This window comes from Lithobates pipiens, unplaced genomic scaffold, assembly GCF_037356315.1.
Source record: "Lithobates pipiens isolate NorthernLeopardFrog02 unplaced genomic scaffold, aLitPip1_a1.2 Scaffold_3, whole genome shotgun sequence".
Classification (NCBI taxonomy): Eukaryota; Metazoa; Chordata; class Amphibia; order Anura; family Ranidae; genus Lithobates; species Lithobates pipiens.
In genome coordinates, this window is record NW_027507790.1 from 170,327,512 (window position 1) to 170,349,337 (window position 21,826).

The 21,826-nt window shown below is 43.4% G+C and overlaps 1 protein-coding gene across 1 annotated transcript in view; it reads left to right on the top strand.

Moving 5' to 3' along the window:
• The first annotated feature begins 2,273 nt into the window (after positions 1 to 2,273).
• Positions 2,274 to 21,826, top strand: part of MCCC2 (methylcrotonyl-CoA carboxylase subunit 2) — a 156,760-nt gene continuing 137,207 nt past the window's right edge. The window contains exons 1-3 of the mRNA XM_077462494.1: positions 2,274 to 2,497; positions 9,356 to 9,422; positions 14,952 to 15,036. Coding sequence (XP_077318620.1) covers positions 2,360 to 2,497; positions 9,356 to 9,422; positions 14,952 to 15,036 — 290 coding nt within the window. The 5' untranslated portion in view covers positions 2,274 to 2,359. The remainder of the gene's footprint in view (positions 2,498 to 9,355; positions 9,423 to 14,951; positions 15,037 to 21,826) is intronic.

Sequence of the window (21,826 nt, forward strand, 5' to 3'; positions counted from 1 at the left end):
TATCTGCTGCCCAGATGGGGTAAGTTCCGGACTGACCCCCCCCCCAAAAAAAAAAACATCAGCCACCACTGATTATAACCCTCCCTTACTCTATCCAAAATGGAAAAAAAAATGTTTGCCTATAGTTGTACTATAAAACGTTCCAGGTTCTGCTTATGCAGGAGAAAATGTCTTATTAGATATACATCACACCAATCCAGGGATCATGGCATGTTCCGGCACCCCTATGGTATGGCGGTACAGTGAAGAGATCATGGCATGTCCTGGTATTCCTGTGGTATGGCGGTACAGTGCAGGGATCATGGCATGTCCTGGCACTCCTATAGTATGGCGGTACAGTGCAGGGATCATGTCATGTCCTGGCACTGCTATGGTATGGCGGTACAGTGCAGGGATCATGGCATGTCCTGGCACTCCTATGGTATGGCGCTACAGTGCAGGGATCATGGCATGTCCTGGCACTGCTATGGTATGGCGGTACAGTGCAGGGATCATGGCATGTCCTGGCACTCCTATGGTATGGCGGTACAGTGTAGGGATCATGGAATGTCCTGGCACTGCTGTGGTATGGCCGTACAGTGCAGGGATCATGGCATGTCCTGGCACTCCTATGGTATGGAGGTACAGTGCAGGGATCATGGCATGTCCTGGCACTCCTATGGTTTGGCGGTACAGTGCAGAGATCATGGCATGTCCTGGCACTGCTGTGGTATGGTGGTACAGTGCAGGGATCATGGCATGTCCTGGCACTGCTGTGGTATGGCGGTACAGTGCAGGGATCATGGCATGTCCTGGCACTGCTATGGTATGGCGGTACAGTGCAGGGATCATGGCATGTCCTGGCACTCCTATGGTATGGAGGTACAGTGCAGGGATCATGGCATGTCCTGGCACTCCTATGGTTTGGCGGTACAGTGCAGAGATCATGGCATGTCCTGGCACTGCTGTGATATGGCGGTACAGTGCAGGGATCATGGCATGTCCTGGCACTGCTGCGGTATGGCGGTACAGTGCAGGGATCATGGCATGTCCCGGCACTCCTATGGTATGGAGGTACAGTGCAGGGATCATGGCATGTCCTGGCACTCCTATGGTTTGGCGGTACAGTGCAGAGATCATGGCATGTCCTGGCACTGCTGTGATATGGCGGTACAGTGCAGGGATCATGGCATGTCCTGGCACTGCTGTGGTATGGCGGTACAGTGCAGGGATCATGGCATGTCCTGGCACTGCTGTGGTATGGCGGTACAGTGCAGGGATCATGGCATGTCCTGGCACTCCTATGGTTTGGAGGTACAGTGCAGGGATCATGGCATGTCCTGGCACTGCTATGGTATGGCGGTACAGTGCAGGGATCATGGCATGTCCTGGCACTGCTGTGGTATGGCGGTACAGTGCAGGGATCATGGCATGTCCTGGCACTGCTGTGGTATGGCGGTACAGTGCAGGGATCATGGCATGTCCTGGCACTCCTATGGTATGGAGGTACAGTGCAGGGATCATGGCATGTCCTGGCACTCCTATGGTATGGAGGTACAGTGCAGGGATCATGGCACGTCCTGGCACTCCTATGGTTTGGCGGTACAGTGCAGCGATCATGGCACGTCCTGGCACTCCTATGGTATGGAGGTACAGTGCAGGGATCATGGCATGTCCTGGCACTGCTGTGGTATGGCGGTACAGTGCAGGGATCATGGCATGTCCTGGCACTGCTGTGGTATGGCGGTACAGTGCAGGGATCATGGCATGTCCTGGCACTGCTGTGGTATGGCGGTACAGTGCAGGGATCATGGCATGTCCTGGCACTGCTATGGTATGGCGGTACAGTGCAGGGATCATGGCATGTCCTGGCACTCCTATGGTATGGAGGTACAGTGCAGGGATCATGGCATGTCCTGGCACTCCTATGGTATGGAGGTACAGTGCAGGGATCATGGCACGTCCTGGCACTCCTATGGTTTGGCGGTACAGTGCAGCGATCATGGCATGTCCTGGCACTCCTATGGTATGGCGGTACAGTGCAGCGATCACGGCATGTCCTGGCACTGCTATGGTATGGCGGTACAGTGCAGCGATCATGGCATGTCCTGGCACTGCTGTGGTATGGTGGTACAGTGTAGAGATCTCTCTACTTCCCACCCTTCACCTTGTGCTGTATACATCCAGGACGAGTGACAGGAGAGGGCGGGGATCCCAGACCGAGACACACGATTGGTGCAGGCAGTGGGTGTGCTGTTGCCGCTCCGTCCAGTCACATGGCTAGGTGGGCGTGTTTTCATTGTGTGCATTGTCCTGTACCCGGCAGAGGGGAGCAGGCTGCTCGGTGCGGCCTCCCGTTCTGTCCCCTGTGTGCCCCCCAATGCTGATCACCATGTGGCCCCGGTGGGCTCTCCTGAGAGGCCGCTGCTCCTCCATGGGCTCTCTCCGGCGACTCTACCATGGAGACAAAGTGGCCACCATCGGATCCAGCGCAGACACCAACTCCTCTGTCTACCAGGTAGGCCTGACACTCACAGGGTCACACTCACTGCAATGCTGCCTGCCTGGCCTCCCCCCACACTCGCAGCTGATTGGACACACACTGTGCTAGGTGTGCCCGGGGGTGGTAGCCTGCCAGGGGCACACACAACCATACATAGATTTACCATTGTCCCAGGTCACCTCTAATCACCCTGGAGTCTTATCAGTGTTCACCTATTACAGAGAATACAGTCTATCCAATAAAGTGTTGTAATTATCATACATTGTTTTATATTATTAGTATTAATAATAATATATGTATAAATATTTTATATTACATTTATTTTTATTAAATATTTTTTTAATGTAGTATTAATAATTGTACTTATTAAATATTGATATTACGTTATTTTTAAATGTATTATTTATATTGTTATTTTTATATTTGGCCATGCTATGCTACAAGGACACTATACCACATATTAAAGTAGAACTAAAGCTCCTATTTTTTTATTTTTTTGGAAAGGGAGGTTATTACCGCTGTCAGGGTTTATTTTTTATTTTTTTTGCCACCTGTGTTCCAGATTTTCCTTCACTTCCTCTCCCATGGCCAAAACAGGAAGTGCGATGGAATTCCTGGTTGGCACCAGAACTATTGTCCCTCATTGGAAGATTTCCCTTCTATTCCTGTTCTGATGACAACCACAAATTTAGAATTTTCTGTCCCTCCTGATGTTGAGGTGTTCCAGAAATTTTATAGATGGGCAACTCCTATACTTATATTGATTAATGGTTCTAAATTAATAATAACTACTGCAGTAGTTATTTGGAGCAATTAATCAATATGAGGACATCCATAAACAGGGCAAATAGGATGAATCTCCCTAATAGAGGCACAGACAGGTGTTCTATTCCATCTCCATTCTGTTCATACCTTAAAAACAAAAATGCTGTTTTTAAAGCAGTATTAAATCCAAAACCAATATATTGCATTGCAGCTTACTGATCCTTAGGCTACTTTCACACTGGGACATTAGGGGCGTTTATGGTAAAGCGCCGATAAAAATATTTACCATAGTTTTTTGAAGGTTTTCGCTAGCGGCCGAAAAAGTGTTAAAACGGCCCGCAAAGTGCTGCTGCAGCAGCGCGTTGCCGGTGATTCGGTTGGCACTGCCCATTGATTTCAATGGGCAGGGGCACTTTAGGAGCGGTGTACACACCGCTCCTACAGCGCTGCAAAGATGCTGCTAGTAGGACTTTTTATTTTTTTTACCGCCCTGCCCCGTGCAGCGCCCAGTGTGAAAGTATTCAGGTTTTCACATTTAAGTGAGAGGCTCTTTCAGGGCGCTTTGCAGGTGCTATTTTTAGCGTTAACCACTTTCTGCCCTCCATATAGCAGAATGACGTCGGCAAAGTGGTTTCAACATCCTGACTGGGCGTCAAATGACATCCTCAGGATATTAAGCTGCTGCGCGCCCCCAGGGACGCGCAACGCAGTGATCGTTGTTGCGGTGTGTCAGTCTGACACTCCACAACACCAATCTAGGTAAAGAGTCTCTGACAGGGGGGGGTCTGTGCTGATTGTTAATCAGTGCAGCCCCCCCTCGGAACCTGCCCAGGACCACCAGGATGGCCATCACACTGGACCACCGGGTATGCCCCCCCTAGACCCCCAGGGAAATGCACATTTGTCCCCAGGCAGCTGCCAATCAAAGCATAGGCGGCTGCCAATCAGTGCCCAATGACACTGCCTGCCAGTGCCACTAGGGATGCTCACCTGTGCCCCCCATGAGTGCCCATCAGTGCTGCATATCAGTGCCCGCCAGTGCCCGCTCATTTGTGCCACCTCATCGGTGCTGCCTTATCAGTGAAAGAGAAAACTTACTTATTTACAAAATTTTATAACAGAAACAAAAGCAAAAATGTTCATTTTTTTTTTTTCATTTGTTTAGCAAAAAATAAAAACCACACAGGTGATCAAATACCACCAAAAGAAAGCTCTATTTGTGGGGAAAAAAATGATAAAAATGTAGTTTGGGTACAGTGTAGCATGACTGCGCAATTGTCATTCAAATTGCTACAGTGCTGAAAGCTGAAAATTGTCCTGGGCAGGAAGGTGTAGAAGTGCCTGGTATTGAAGTGGTTAAAGCACCTCAGTGTGAAAGTAGCCTTAGATATGGTGGCTGCATTCGTTTTTTTTCCCCTGGTGATCTGACCTGTAACACACCTGCTGTATTAGAGCCCCTCCACTCTGGATGAATGAGCACAAGGGGCACAGCAGACCTTAGCGTTGTCAGTCTGGGGTGAGGTGCTAAGAAATTAAAGCCTAACTCCAGCCCGCACTTTTTCAGCAGTTACAGCAAATAGTTTTTTTTTTTCTTTATGGGATAAAGGTTTTACATAAATAAAAGCTGATTCTTGTAAGCATCCCGTCAATGTTAAATGGTTTGCCTCAACTCTCTGCTACATTTGCAGGACTGCATGCTCTGTTGAAAAACAATAGATTTACTGACTGGATCACCAGCGGAAAATAAAGGAAATAAAGTCCTAAAAAAGAAAACTACTGCAGCAGAAAACATTTTTGCTTTCGCGTTTAATACTGCTTTTAGTTCTACTTTAATATAATGTCCATGGATGTGGAATAGTTTTCTTTTTTTCAGTGTAGTACATTTTCTGCAAGTACAGGAACATATCTGTCCTTGCTGTCCCTCCGAAAAGTGATGTGTGGTGGATTGCTTTTCACAAGGAGGTGTACAGGCATCTAGGCGGGGGATATGTCGCCTCCTTACTACCCATTTTTAACCCTGAAAAGCCCATACCACTGCGCCATATTTGCTTGTATTGCATGCGGTTATTGTGTGGCCCGATTCACTTGAATGGGTCAGATTTGGTGGCAGTACTGCCTGCTGAACGTGGTTGTCATTTTGCCACATCATATATACAACCCTCTCCAGCTACTGTATAAGGATAAAGCAGATATTATTTTTTAACACCACTGAGATTTTCACAGCCAATGGAGCTGTATTTGAAGGAGACTTTACTTAAACTGGAGCAGACTAAGTCTGGAGCAGCTGTACATGGCAACCAATCAGCTTCTATCTTATTGAGTTTAAGTGCTATTGAGCCCACGTTCACACTGATCGCGGATTTGAAATTGCGCGAGTTCAGCTGAGCTGGCAACATTTCAAACCAGCATTTCAGTGCGACATCGGGGGGGCAATTTGAAAGACATCTGTGTGGGTTCATGGACAGATGTCTCCTTTTGGATCAAAAGTATTCGGACACTGTCATTGCAATAGGCTGCGATTTGACATGTCAACTCGGGCCAATGTGAATAGGGGTTAAAAGTTGTTGTTTTTTTTTTTTTTTTTTTTTTTTAAATAACAAACATGTTATACTTGCCTGCTCTGTGCAGTGGTTTTGCACAGAGCAGCCCTGATGCTTCTCTTCTTGGGTCCCATGCCGGCGCTCCTGGTGCCCCCACAACAAGCAGCTTGCTATGGGGCCTCCGAGCCACTGCTCTGCATGTCCATTCACAGAGCCACGGCTCAGCCTCACCACCTCTCTCTCCTCATTGGCTAACTGGCTATGATTGAGAGCAGCGAGAGTCAATGGCTCCCGCTGCTACCTCAGCCAAAAAGGAGTGAGAGCCCCTGGAGAGCTGAGGCTCGTGCGCACATCATGATGGGGCTCAGGTAAGTATTAAAGGGGGGCTGCTGCACATAGAAGGTTTTTTTATCTTAATGCATGAAGTTAAAAAAAAAACCTTGAGCCTTTAGAACTACTTTAACCACTTCAACTCTGAAAGGTTTTACCCCCTTCCCGACCAGAGCACTTTTTTGCAATTTAGCTCTGCGCTGCTTTAACTGGCAATTGCGCGGTCTTGCAAAGCCATAGCCAAACTAAATTTGCGGCCTTTTCTCACAAATAGAGCTTTCTTTTGGTGGTATTTGATCACCACTGGGGTTTTTATTTTTTGCAATTTAAAAATGAAAAAAACAGAAAATGTAGGAAAAAAAAAAAGAAAAAGTTATTTTCTGCCTGTTTATAAAAAAAACTCCAATAAACTAAATTTTAGTTATATATTTGGGCCAAAATGTATTCAGCCACATGTGTTTGGTAAAAAAATGTCAATAAGCGTATATTTATTGGTTTGCGCAAAAGTTTTATAGCGTCTACAAACTTTCGTCATTTACTGGAATTTATGCAGCTTTTAGTTTATGACTGCCGATCTCATTTATTTAGGTGCTAAATGTCAAGATAGCACAACCCCCCCCCCCAAATTACCCCATTTTGAAAAGTAGATACCCCAAGATATTTGCTGAGAGGCATGTTGAGTCCATGGAATATTTTATATTTTGCCACAAATTTTGAGAAAATGCCCAAAAAGTATACTTTTTTTTTTTTTTTATGTAAAAAAAAAAAAAGTTTTCACTTAAATGACGTATTGCTCACACTTGCCATGAGTATATGTGAAATTACGCCACAAAATAAATCCTGGACTTTTTGGGAGCCTAGCCGTGTACAGGACCCCGAAATCCAATCACCGTCTTCAGAATTTATAAGGGCGTAAATTGTTGATTTTACTGCTACCTATCAGTTTCAGAGGCTTTGAAATGTCAAGATAGCACAACCCCCCCAAATGACCCCATTTTGGAAAGTAGACACCCCAAGGTATTTGCTGAGAGGCATGTTGAGTATTTTGCAGATCTCGCTTTTTGTCACAAAGTTTTGAAAATTGGAAAAAAGGAAAAAATACATTTATCTTTTCCTTTTTTTTTTTTTTTTTTTTTCTTCATTTTCCAAAAAATTGTGGCAACAAATGAGATCTGTAAAATTCTCACCATGCCTCTTAGCAAATAACTTGTTGTGTTTACTTTCCGAAAAGGGATAATTTTGGGGGATTTTGTGCTATCTGTGCATTTCATGGCCTATGATAGTAGTGGGGAAGTGAAATGAGCAATTTACACCCTTAGAAATCCTGAAGGCAGTGCTTGGTTTTTGGGGTCCTGTATGCGGCTAGATTGCCAAAAAGTCCCACACATGTGGTATCCCCGTACACAGGAGAAGCAGCAAAATATATTTTGGGGTAAAATTTCATATATTCCCATGCCAAGTGTGAGCAATATACCATTTTAGGCTGGGTTCACACTGCTGCGGGGGGAGATCCGGATGTGATTCGCACAGCAAATCACATCCGATCTCCGTAGCACTGCGAGTTCAGCCATACAGATAGTATGGCTGAACTCGCAGCTGTCCCGCAGCAAACTCGCACAGGACCCTTTTTTGGGTCCGCAACGGAATCGGATCGCATGGGGGTTCACACCATGCGATCCGATTCCTGTGCGAGTCGGCAGATCGCACTGCGATATGCCGACGGATCTGGGGGTGTCATTAACATAACATTGACACCCCCAGCCGTCCGCATAGGGCAGTGTGAACTGCCGGCGGGAGGTGAGCGATGCGGGAAAACGCCGCGGATTCGCGGCGTTCCCGCATCGCAATAGTGTGAACCTAGCCTAAGTGACAACTTTGTGTAAAAGGGGAAAAAAAAAAAAAAAAGAAAATTTGTGGCAAAATATATAATATTCCATGGACTCAACATGCCTCTTGGCACATAGCTTCGGGGGTCTACTTTCCAAAAAGGGGTCAATAGGGGGGGGGGTTTAAACTGTCCTGGCATCTTATGCCACACATCACGCATTCTTCTAACCCTTTGAAGACCAAGCCCTTTCTGACACTTTTTTTTTTTTTTTTTTTTTGCTTACATGAGAAAAAAAAAAGTTTTTCTAGAAATTTACTTTGCACTCCCCAAACATTATATATATTTTTTAAAGCAGAGGCCCAACTTAAATGATGGGTGTTGCATTTTTATTTTATTATTTTTCACACAGCATTTGCACAGCGATTTTTTTTATTTATTTATTTTTTTTTATTTATTTTTTTTCCAAACACAATTTGTTTGGCAAAAAACACATTTTTTGGGGGGATTTTAATGACAAAAACACAATATATTGCTCAAATGTTTGGTAAAATATAAAAGATGATCTTATGCCGAGTACATAGATACCACGACAAAATTGCACACGCCCGTGCAGCAGCGACAAACTACATACATTTTTAAAAGCCTTTACAGTTTATGATTTTAGATTTACAGAGGAGGTTTACTGCTAGAATTACTGCCCTCGATCTGACTTTCGTGGTGATACCTCATATGCCTGGTGCAATTGCTGTTTACATACGACACAAGACTGATACATACATTTGCCTTTGCGTGCGAGCATGGGGGGACAGGTGCTTTTATCCTTTTTTATTTATTTTCATTATTATTATTATTTTGCTTTTTTATTTTATTTTTAACTGTTTTTAGGATGCTTCCGTTTATGAATGAAGAGGAGCTTCTGTCTCCTGTCTATTCATTTTCAGGGCAGCTGAGGCTGCAGAGAAAGGAACTGGGGAATCTGTGTCCTCAGACCCTTTCCCTGTCTCAAAAGGGCGAAGTCAGGGGATATCACTGATAAAAAAAAAAAAAAAAAAAAAAAAAAAAATTATTGTAATAAATTATTTAAAAGCTTAAATTGTAAAAGTAATAAAAAAACACACTGACAATGTCTATAAAAAATGAAAAGCTTCTGACAGTCCACGCGTCACCAGTGCTGCATATTGGTGCCAATGTCGCATACCGATTTACAGATACTTTTTTTTTTTTTTTAATGGTATTGGCGAGTACTTTGAAAAAAAGTATCGGTACTTGCGCTCGATCTTAAAAAAGTGGTATCGGTGCATCCCTAATCATATCAGTCACTTGATGTTTGTGTGTCCTGAGAAGGTAGTTCTTACTATAAAAAGTGTATAGTCATGAATTAATCCTGTACTTTGTATTTGATATCCATAGGAAAGCTATGAGAGAATGAAAGCATTAGTAACCGAACTCAAGGAAAGAGCTGAAAAGATACGTCTTGGTAAGTATAAATTGTAGCTCCACTATACACCAGGGTGAGATGTGCTTTAAGACATTATGGGCGTCAAAAGTGTATTTCAAGGGCTTTTTTACCCCATAAAGTGCTGTAATTGTGCGTTACCACTAGTCCTCATAAACACTGGGGCTTTTGCAAATGCGCCTAAGCCGTATTTTTGCAAATGCATTAAGGGCCGTCAAGCACTTGGCCGTTTGTTTCATTGGCCAAAGTATTGATTTATTAATTGAAAAAATGCTCTCCCAGATGCCTTTCCTCCTGGCAGCAACGTTTTGTCAGAAAATAATTTATTTTAGCCATGGAAATGATTTAAAGTGTTAAAATGTTTTTCACCCTAAAGTGGTTGTAAAGGCAGAAGGTTTTTTATTTTTATCCTAATGCATTCTATGCATTAAGATAAAGAACCTTCTGTATGTAGCAGCCCCCCCAATACTTACCTGAGCCCCATTTCTATCCAGCGATGTTGCTGGAGAGACTCTGCTGCCTGGCGCTCTCCTCCTTATTGGCTGAGGCAGTAGCGGAGCGCCATTGACTCCCGCTGCTGCCAATCAAAGTCAGTGAGCCAATGAATAGAGAGAGAGGGGTGGGGCGGGGCTCCATGTCTGAATGGACACATGGGGCTGTGACTCGACTTGGGTGCCCCCATAGCAAGCTGCTTGCTGTGGGGGCACTCTTCAGGAGGGAGGGGCCAGTAGAGGCGAAGAGGGACCCAAGAAGAGGATGATCTGGGCTGCTCTGTGCAAAACCATTACACAGGAAGGTAAGTATAACATGTTTGTTATTTTTAAGAAAAACAAAAAAGCAAGACTTTAACCACTTCAGGCAAAATGACGTACCCGTACGTCGGTATTTTGATGCTAAATACCAGGGTTAGGGCAGAAGTTAGCTGCCATAACCCTAGTATTTTCGGGAACGGCGTGCATTTCTCTTTAGGATAAAAGTGGTCTCCGGCTGGTTCGCCACGAGATCACGTTTATCAGTGGTGGGAAAGGTGCCCACCCGGCGTGCTCCAGTCGTCTCCGCCACTTACCGGCCCCACCGGTAGGGGCGGAGACGATCACGTCCTTTCCCATGGATGCCTGGCTGCTGACTGAGGGGAAGGGAGGAAGTGAAGTCAAATGTTACTTCCGCCCATAGGTCTTAAAAGAGAATTTTTATTTATTTATTTGTGTAAATATGAGATCTGAGGTCTTTTTGACCCCAGATCTCATATTTAAGAGGTCCTGTCATGCTTTTTTTTCTATTACAAGGTATGTTTACATTCCTTGTAATAGGAATAAAAGTGACTCAATTTTTTTTTTTTTTTTTAAAGAGTGTCAAAATTTTTTTTTTTTAAGTCAAATAAATAAGAAAAAAACGTTAGAGCGAGAGCAATATTAATAGCCCTAGACCTCCTCTGTAACTCAAAACTGGTAACCTGAAAGTGGAGCTCCACCCTAAAGTGGACCTTCCGCTCATTGGAACCCTCCCCCCCTCCGGCGCCACAATTGGCACCTTTCAGGGGGGAGGGGGGTGCAGGTACCTGTACAGCACAGGTATCTGCACCCACTTCCGGCGTAGATTCTGCAGAAGGTACGCCCCTTTCTGCAGAATCTACGCCCCTTTCCGAAGCTCCCCCGCTGCCTGCTGGGAAACACACGGATCCCAGAGACAGCGGGGACTATCCTTATTGCGCAGCGCGACTCGCACATGCGCAGTAGGGAACCGGGAAATTAAGCCGGAAGGCTCCACTTCCTGATTCCCATACCCAAGATGGCGGCGGCAGCACCCGAGAGACGATCGAGAGATCGGCTTCAGGTGCCGACATCGCGGGCATGCTGGGCGGGTAAGTGTCATTATTTTAAAAGTCAGCAGCTGCAGTATTTGTAGCTGCTGGCTTTAAAAAAAAAAAAATGGCGGACTCCCGCTTGAAGACGTTTTTAAACATCGCCTATGGAGATTTTTAAGGGTAAAAGTTTGTCGGTATTCCACAAGCGGTTGCAATTTTGAAGCATGACATGTTGGGTATCAATTTACTCGGTGTAGTGTTATCTTTCACAATAACTTCACTGTTGTCTTATTTTTTTATTTTATTAAAAAGTGTATTTTTTCCCATAAAAGTACGCTTGTAAGCAGAGGACGGCCAATATGGGTTTTTCTCTGGCCGATGCCGATATTTAGAAATCACGCTGGACAGAGGCCGATATATGATGCCGATTTTAGAAGTTAGACCCTTTTCATGCTGGGGCGTTTTTCAGGCGCTTTTGGGCTAAAAATAGCGCCTGTAAAGTGCCTGCAAAACGGCTCCTCCGATGTGCTTTCACACTGAGGCGATGCGCATTGAAATGAATGGGCACTGCTGTCGAAGCGCCTGCAATGCGATTCGACAGTGGCACTTCACGGGCGCATTTAACCTTTTCCTCGGCTGCTAGCTGTGTTATAAGTGCCCCGCTAGCAGCCGAGTAGTAAAGCGCCAGTAAAACTAGCAGCGTTTTACCATCAACGCCTGCCCGCTCCAGTGTGTAAGCAGCCTAAAGTAATAAGCGATACAGAAAATTTCTTACATTTAAACCTTTATTAAGCACTTCAATACCAGGCACTTAGACACCTTCCTGCCCAAGCCAATTTTCAGCTTTTTTCAGCGCTGTAGTAATTTTGAATGACAATTGCTCGGTCATGCTACACTGTACCCAAACACATTTTTTAGCATTTTGTTTCCACAAATAGAGCTTTCTTTTGGTGGTATTTGATCACCTCTGATTTTAATTTTTTGCACAACAAATAAAAGACCAAAAATTTTGAAAAAAAAAACAAGTTTTTCTTTGTTTCTGTTAAGTTTTTTTCTAAATAAGTAAGTTTTCTTCAATGACGGGCACTGATGGGCACCAATGAGGTGGCACTGATGATGGGCACTGTTAGGTGGCACTGATGGGCACTGCTATGTGGCACTGATCTGTAGCACTGATGAGCACTCATAGGCGGCACTGTTGGGCACTCATAGGCGGCACTGATGGGTACTCATGGGTGGCACTGATAGGTGGGCACTGATAGGTGGCACTGCTGGACACTGATGGGTGGCATTGCTGGGCATCACTGTTTTTATTTTGCTACATGCATTTGCACATGTGGATGGCCATGGGGTACATACCTGGCCATCCACATGTTGTTGTTCACTTTCCTGGTGGTCCAGGCAGCTTCCCTGGTGGTCTAGTGTGGGCATATGAGGGGGGGCTGCGCTGATAATCCGCGCAAACCCCCCCTGTCAGGAGAGCCGCCGATCGGCTCTCCTCTACTTGCGTCTGTCAGAAGCGAGTGAGGAAAAGCCAATCACGGGTCTTCCTGTTTACATCGTGATCAGTAGCTGATAACAAGGTAAAGAGCCTCCGTTGACACACCGCTCCACCAATCACCGCAATGCGTGCCCCCACGGGCGCGCAGTGGCATGTTATCCTGAAGGACGTCATATGATGCCCAGTCAGGATAACAGAACCACTTGCTGGACGTCAATTTGCTATTGACCGGGTGGGAAGTGGTTAAACAAAACAAACCTCCAATCAGTTCACTTGTATGTATAATTTAGATTAAAAAAAAACAACTATATCTTAAATATTAAATACACAAAACAGGTAATCAAAACTTTTGGACGAAAAAAAATGGGCTAACCTTTTTTTTTTTTTTTTAAATCAGTGTATTTTTTCCCAGAAAATTGCGTTTGAAAGACCGCTGTGCAAATACCGTGTGACATAAAATATTGCAACAACCGCTATTTTATTCCCTAGGGTCTCTGCTAAAAATATATTTTTATAATTTTTGGGACTTCTAAATGATTTTCTAGCAGAAAATATAGGCTTTTTACTTGTAATCAACAAGTGTCAGAAAATATTTAGTCTTTAAATGGTTAAACTGAAAACTCTACACACAGAGTTCTGTATCTCTTTGGTCTTTTCTTGGAAGACCAAGTCACATGGAAGACCTAGGCAACTTGCATTCACTTCTAGTACAGAAGTCATTTGCAAGTCGCGCTAAAGTTATAATCGGCCTTTTTTATCAGCACAATCGGCCCATGCTGATTAATTAAAAAACGCTGATATATTGTCCGACCTCTACTTGTAAGACCGCTGCGCAAATACGGTGTGACAGAAAGTATTGCAACGAATATAATTCAGCTCCATAGCTCCTGTCTATATTTACATTATCTTTATTACCTTCACATTCTTCTACACCAGCCATTCTCAGCTAGGGTTCCTCCAGAGGATCTTAGAAGTTTCTTGAGCGGTGGGTGACTGAGCTCTGATTTAACCGCTTGCCGACCGCATCACTTATATATACGCCGACAAGGCGGCTCTGCTGTTCTGGATCATGTACCTAGTACGTGATCCAGCACTTCCGGGTTGGAAGCGGTCTGCTGGCAGCCCACTCCCACCGTGATTACTCAGCAGGTACTGTGGACTCGATGTCCGAAGGCACAAGCTGATTGTTCGTTACACAGGCAGACTGGCAGTCTGACTATGTAAACAAAGCAGATTGCTGTTCTGTCAGTAGGGAAGGCATACATATTGTGTTCCTGCAAAGCAGGGACACAGATGTGTGCCTTCCCCTAATACAAGCACCTCCCACAGTTTAGTAAAACACCAGCTAAGCACACATTTAACCCCTTCCTGGCCAATGTCATTAGTACAGTGGCAGTGCATATTTTTAGCACTGATCACTGTATTCGTGTCACTGGTCCCCAAAAGGTGTCAGTGTTCTGACTGTCCGCCACATTATCACAGTCCCACTATAAGTCGCTGATCGCCGCCATTACTAGCAGAAAATGTAAAATAAATGAAATAGTCTGTAGACGCTATAACTTTTGGGCAAACCAATCAATATTGTGTGTGTGTGTGTGTGTGTATATATATATATATATATATATATATATATATATATATATATATATATATATATATATATATATATATATATATATATATATATATATATATATATATAAAAAATTTTTGTTGTTTATAGTGCAAAAAAATAAAAACTTGCAGAGGTGATCAGATACCATCAAAAGAAAGCTCTATTTGTAGGGTTGGGGGGGGGGGGGGGCGGAAGGAGATGCATTTAAAATTTTAATTTGAGTACAGCATCACACAACCACGCAATTGTCAGTTAAAGTAACACCATGCTGTATCGCAAAAAATGGCCTGGTTATGAAGGGGGGGGGTAAATCTTCCAGAGGTCAAGTGGTTAATAGTGTCTGCTTAGTTGTAGGACCAATGCTACTTGGCAAAACCAGTTTCGTGACACCAATTATCTTTTTTGGTAGTCTATAAGGTGGCATTCTGATGACCACTGCAAGGGTTGCATTCTTTCTGTTCACCATCGATGTAAGGGGCATATTTTGCCACTGACCCATAATAATTTGGTTTGATTAAAGGTTCCTTGAAACCACAAAACTATTGTAGGGGTTCCTCTGGGGGTTAAAATGTTGAGAAAGGCTGTTCTGCACAATCCTAGATTGTTACTAAACATATGACCTTGTTACAGGAGGAGGAGAGAAGGCCCGATCACTCCATACCTCAAGAGGTAAACTGCTTCCAAGGGAGAGGATCGACAGGCTTATAGATCCTGGGTATGGATGACATCTGTTCGATTTTTATATTTTTGTTGTTTGATTACAGGGTCTGATGTTTTTCATAGTATAGTGGATGGCTGGCTGGAAGTCAGCCTTAAAGTGTTTGTAACCCTAAAAAAAAATAGATCCTGTTCCTTTAACCACTTACCCACTGGGCACATAAACCCCCTTCCTAACCAGGCCAATTTTCAGCTTTCAGTGCTCTCATACTTTGGCAATTACTCAGTCATGCAACACTTTACCCATATGATTTTTTTCCATACAAATAGAGCTTTCTTTTAGTGGTATTTAATCACCACTTTGTTTTTTTTTTTGTTTTTTTGTGCTATAAGTAAAACAAGACCAAAAATGCATTTTCTTTGTTTCTGTTATAATTTTCCAATTTTTCTTTTAAGTTTTGGACACAATTTATGCTGCTACATATCTTTGGTAAAAATAACCCAAATCTGTGTATATTATTTGGTCTTTGTGAAAGTTATAGAGTCTACAATGTAAAAAGGAAATGCTAGTGCGCTCCACCTGAGTTATCCTACAGAAAAGAAATAATGTATCTAGGAAGCAGCCAGCATAAAAAAGTGTTCTCTGCACCAGAATTAAATATATGAATTAGTAAAAATGCGGCGCTACCAAAAAATTGCTAAATCAAATCAGTGTGTAATAATCTCAAAATAAATGTGAATAAAATAATATCCACTAAATATAAATACAATAGGTAATGGATTAATTTCAAAAATTCAACAAATATACGTGAATGCAATAAATGTGCAAAAATAGTGAATAGAAATCCGTGGAAAAATATTCAGACACCTAAACAATCCACATAGACAATCCAGATGCAAACAAACATAATAGAATATCCATATGAAAATTATAAAAAACAATAGTGAAATAACGTGAAAAAATAAATATTTAGTCCATAATTAAAGTGCATTAGTGACTGATGCCATTGCAAAATAAATGGATAAAGTTCATGCAAAAAAATGTGATCAGACGATTCCCACAAGTGACAAATCACTGCAAACTTCAGTGCTTAATGGGTGCACCACCTATTTCCCCCAGCCTCTCACCTCCAATAACTGGTATACAGGCACTGTATAAAAGGGTAACTGCTGGCTTCTATTTCGTTCACACTGCTTCACCGCTGATTAAGTTTTCACTGAAAACTTAATCAGCGGTGAAGCAGTGTGAACGAAATAGAAGCCAGCAGTTACCCTTTTATACAGTGCCTGTATACCAGTTATTGGAGGTGAGAGGCTGGGGGAAATAGGTGGTGCACCCATTAAGCACTGAAGTTTGCAGTGATTTGTCACTTGTGGGAATCGTCTGATCACATTTTTTTGCATGAACTTTATCCATTTATTTTGCAATGGCATCAGTCACTAATGCACTTTAATTATGGACTAAATATTTATTTTTTCACGTTATTTCACTATTGTTTTTTATAATTTTCATATGGATATTCTATTATGTTTGTTTGCATCTGGATTGTCTATGTGGATTGTTTAGGTGTCTGAATATTTTTCCACGGATTTCTATTCACTATTTTTGCACATTTATTGCATTCACGTATATTTGTTGAATTTTTGAAATTAATCCATTACCTATTGTATTTATATTTAGTGGATATTATTTTATTCACATTTATTTTGAGATTATTACACACTGATTTGATTTAGCAATTTTTTGGTAGCGCCGCATTTTTACTAATTCATATATAGAGTCTACAAGCTATGGTGGCAATTACTGAAAAAAATCACACCTGATGTACTGTTGGCCTCTCTCATTTCTTGAAACACCAAGACCCCTTTCACACTTGCAGTGTGGCCGCGTTAGTGGTAAAGTGATGCTAGTTTTAGCGATGCTTTACTGTCGTTTTAGTGCCGCTTTTTGGGCGCTATCGGGGTGCTTTTAACCCCTTCTAGGGGGCGGGAAAAAGGGTTAAGTGAGCCCAAAAAGTGCCGCTGTCGAATTGCTTTGCAGGTGCTTCAGCAGCGGTGTCCATCCATGTTAATGGGCAGGGGTGGTGTAGGAGCGGTGTATACACTCCTCCTAAAAACGCTTTAAAGATGCTGCTTACAGGACTTTTTCTAATGTCCTGCAAGTGCACCGCTCCAGTGTGAAAGCACACGGGCTCTCACCCTGAGGCTGCAGGGGAGGCATTTTTCAGGTGCTTTACAGGTGCTATTTTTAGCCTTTTAGTGCTTGAAAAACACCTCCAGTGTGAAAGGGGTCTAACAAGCCAGGAAAGCACAAATACCCCCCAAATGAAAAATAGACATTCCAAGATATTTAGTAAGAGGCATGGTGAGTTTTTTTTCTTCCCACAATTCTTTGCAAAATTACGATTTTGATTATATTTTTTCACAAAAATATCTTCTTAACATGTTATTTCTCTCACATGGCATATGCATACTTACTAGACCCCAAAAACACATTCTGCTACTCTTCCTGAGTATGGCGGTACCACATGTGTGAGACTTTCACACGACCTTGCCACATACAGAGGCCCAACATTCTAGGAGCATAAATTACACATATAATTTCCTGACTACCTCTTACACTTTTGAAGGCTCTAGAGCAGTGGTCCCCAACCTTTTTGGCACCAAGGACCGGTTTTGTGGAAGAATATTTTTCCAAGGCCCGGTGGGGGGGGAGGAATCGCGATGTGGTGCGTTATCGGTTCAATCATCCTGATACCATAATATCGGGACGATTGAAGTGCATTATTTATATTATTACAATATAATACAATGATTATATAGTTCAACTCACTGTAATGTAGAATCAGTGGGAGCCCCCAAGCTTGTTTCCCTGCAACTAAACAGTGTTATGGTGTCAGGGTGACTGAAGCACGTTATTTCTATTACATTGGAATATAAAATGAAATAGTTCTACTCACCATAATGCAGAATCAGTGGGATCCCTGAGCTTGTTTTACTGCAACTAGGCGGTCCCATCTTGGGGTGATAGGAGACAGTGACACTCGAAGTGTGTTGCTTATGTCCAATCTGCTCCGTAATCTTGTTTTGGTTGCTGTCACTGCAGAAAATCCAGCTTCACAAAGATAGGATGTTGGAAATGGCAGCAAGCTTTTCAGTGCTTTTGTGGCAATTGCAGGATATTCTGCCTTGACTTTAATCCAGAACGTATGGAGGTTTGAAGTCGTCTCAAACATACTTTTAAGGCCACCATCATTTGCGATCTCAAGCAGTTGATCCTCTTCTAGCACGGACAGAGTGGATTCACCTGGCTTATTCACAAATGGGTCACGGATCCATTCCTTCCCAATTCGGGGGTCTTTTGAGGATGGGAAATAATGTTCAAATTCTTTTGAAAGCTGATAGAGGTGATCATGCACCAGCTGTGTGAAAGAAGGTTCTGGCTCAGTCTCTTTCAAAAGCTCTGATAAGGTTGGAAACATGTCAAAAATACCATTGTTGACTCGTCGCCCCCATAATTCCAGTTTGGCTTTGAATGCAGCCACTTTATCAGCAGACTTAAACACAGTTCTCATTCTCCCCTGAAGTGACAGATTGAGTTCGTTGAGCAGGTTAAATATGTCACACAAGTAAGCAAGTTTTGTGACCCATTCTGTGACACTGAAATGTGCTGCAAGTGGTGACTGTTTTTCAGAAAGAAATCTCTGGAGCGGCTCTCGTAACTCAAACACTCTGCTCAGTGATCTACCTTTAGAAAGCCATCTCACTTCTGTGTATAAGAGAAGACGTGTGTGCTCTGCATCCATCTCCTCACAGAGCTGTTCGAACAGACGTGAGTTAAGGGCATGTACTTTAATGTGGTTGATTATTTTAATCACAGCCTGCAAAACGTTGTTCAGTTCAGGTGACATTTTTCGGCTAGCCAGCATTTCTCTATGGAGGACACAGTGCGTAGACTCACATTCGGAAACAACCTCCTTGACCCGAGTGGTAAAACCAGAAAGCCGCCCAGTCATGGCAGCAGCTCCATCCGTGCATACACCAACACAAAACGACCAATTCAGTTTTCCTGACATATACTCATTTAAAGAATTGAACAATTCTGCAGCTGTGGTGTTGGTCGGCAAGAAGAGTGCACATAGCATATCCTCATGGACATCCTCCTGGAAAACATATCGAACAAAAACAAGCATTGTTGCCTTGTTGTCAACATCAGTAGACTCATCGACTTGTATGGCATACCATGGTGACTCCTTAATTCTCTCTATCAGTTGCGTTTCAATATCCTCTGCAATTTCATTTATTCGTCTAGCTACAGTGCTAGCCGAAAGAGGAACATGCGCCACCTTTTCAACCGCAGCCTCTCCTAAAATTTCACGGCAAATGTCCTTTGCAGCAGGCAGGATCAACTGTTCTCCGATTGTAAATGGTTTCTTAGATTTAGCAATACGGTTAGCCACTAAGAATGAGGCTCTCAATGCAGACGCATTTATCGAAGAGGTGGTCTTCAATAATTGCTTCTGTCCTTCGTGTTCACGTTTTTTTTCTTTTGAAAAACTCAACCGGCTTGTCTTTTAATGAAGGGTGTTTGGTCTCCATATGGCGAAGCAGTTTTGAAGGTTTCATGGCTTCATTGGATAGCCGCTCACCACATATTATACAAAGCAGGTTTGGAGAATGTGAATCACCTGATGCAATGAACCCATAATTTAAATAGGACTCTTGGTATTTTCTTTTAAATGCAGCTTTCTTTTTGTTTGCAGTCTTAGAACAGTCTTCTGTTGTCTCATCATTGGGTCTTTGCCCCTTTTCAAAAAAGCTCTTCAGTGACATTTGTTTTTTACTCATTTTGGCTAGTTGGCAAAGCCTGCCACCAGATGGGAATTGCACTGCTGCGGCCTGTCTTCAGATGGGAATTGCCACTGCTGCGGCCTGTCTTCAGATGGGAATTGCCACTGCTGCGGCCTGTCTTCAGATGGGAATTGCCACTGCTGCGGCCTGTCTTCAGATGGGAATTGCCACTGCTGCGGCCTGTCTTCAGATGGGAATTGCCACTGCTGCGGCCTGTCTTCAGATGGGAATTGTCACTGCTGCGGCCTGTCTTCAGATGGGAATTGCCACTGCTGCGGCCTGTCACTGCTGCAGCCTGTCTTCAGATGGGAATTGCACTGCTGCGGCCTGTCTTCAGATGGGAATTGCCACTGCTGCGGCCTGTCTTCAGATGGGAATTGCCACTGCTGCGGCCTGTCTTCAGATGGGAATTGCCACTGCTGCGGCCTGTCTTCAGATGGGAATTGCCACTGCTGCGGCCTGTCTTCAGATGGGAATTGCCACTGCTGCGGCCTGTCTTCAGATGGGAATTGCCACTGCTGCGGCCTGTCACTGCTGCAGCCTGTCTTCAGATGGGAATTGCCACTGCTGCGCCCTGTCACCAGATGTGGATTGCCACTGCTGTGACCTGTCACCAGATGTGGATTGCCACTGCTGTGACCTGTCACCAGATGTGGATTGCCACTGCTGTGACCTGTCACCAGATGTGGATTGCCACTGCTGTGACCTGTCACCAGATGTGGATTGCCACTGCTGTGACCTGTCACCAGATGTGGATTGCCACTGCTGTGACCTGTCACCAGATGTGGATTGCCACTGCTGTGACCTGTCACCAGATGTGGATTGCCACTGCTGTGACCTGTCACCAGATGTGGATTGCCACTGCTGCGACCTGTCACCAGATGTGGATTGCCACTTTTCTGCCCCCAGATGTGGATTGTCAATGTCAGCTGCCAGCAGATGTGGATTGTCACTGTCACCTGCCACCAAAGCGTAACAGATTGTCACTAATTGGTTTTATTATAACAGTCCCACTATAAAAGTATTATAACGGTCCCAGTATAAAAAGTATTATTAAAAGTATAAAAGTCCCAGTATAAAAGTATTAAAAGGATTATTAAAAGTCCCAGTATAAAAATAGTATTAAACGTCCCAGTATAGAAATAATATTAAATGTCCCAGTATAGAAATAATATTAGATGTCCCATGATAGAAATAATATTAAATGTCCCAGTATAGAAATAATATTAGATGTCCCAATATAGAAATAATATTAGATGTCCCAGTATAGAAATAATATTAGATGTCCCAGTATAGAAATAATATTAGATGTCCCATGATAGAAATAATATTAAATGTCCCAGTATAGAAATAATATTAGATGTCCCGTGATAGAAATAATATTAGATGTCCCATTGCAGAAATAATATTTAATGTCCCGTGATAGAAATAATATTAGATGTCCCGTGATAGAAATAATATTAGATGTCCCATTGCAGAAATAATATTAGATGTCCCATTGCAGAAATAATATTAGATGTCCCATTGCAGAAATAATATTTGATGTCCCATTGCAGAAATAATATTTGATGTCCCATTGCAGAAATACTATTTAATGTCCCATTGCAGAAATAATATTAATTTCCCAATTAATTAAATTAAATTAATTAAATTAAATTAATATTAATTATAATAAAATATTAGGAGTGCAGAGTGCACTGTACTTACAGTTCCAGCATGGGAGTGAGGGGAGGAGCCGTTGGAGACTGCGGGAAAGTAAGTTCAGTGAGGGTGGGCGGGGAGAGATGAGGTCACTCTCTCTCTCTCTCTCTCTCTCTCTCTCTCTCATTAGCCGCCGCTTATGGTAGGGCGGGACAGCGGCGCGCCTGTGCGTAGCGCAGAGGGATGAGGTCATCTCTCTGCTTGTTCGGCCGGCCGCACCGCTGACAGTTTTCTCCGTCAGCGGTGAAGCTGAAGCCTTAGCCGGCCGCGGCCCGGGGGTTGATAATCTCGGACCT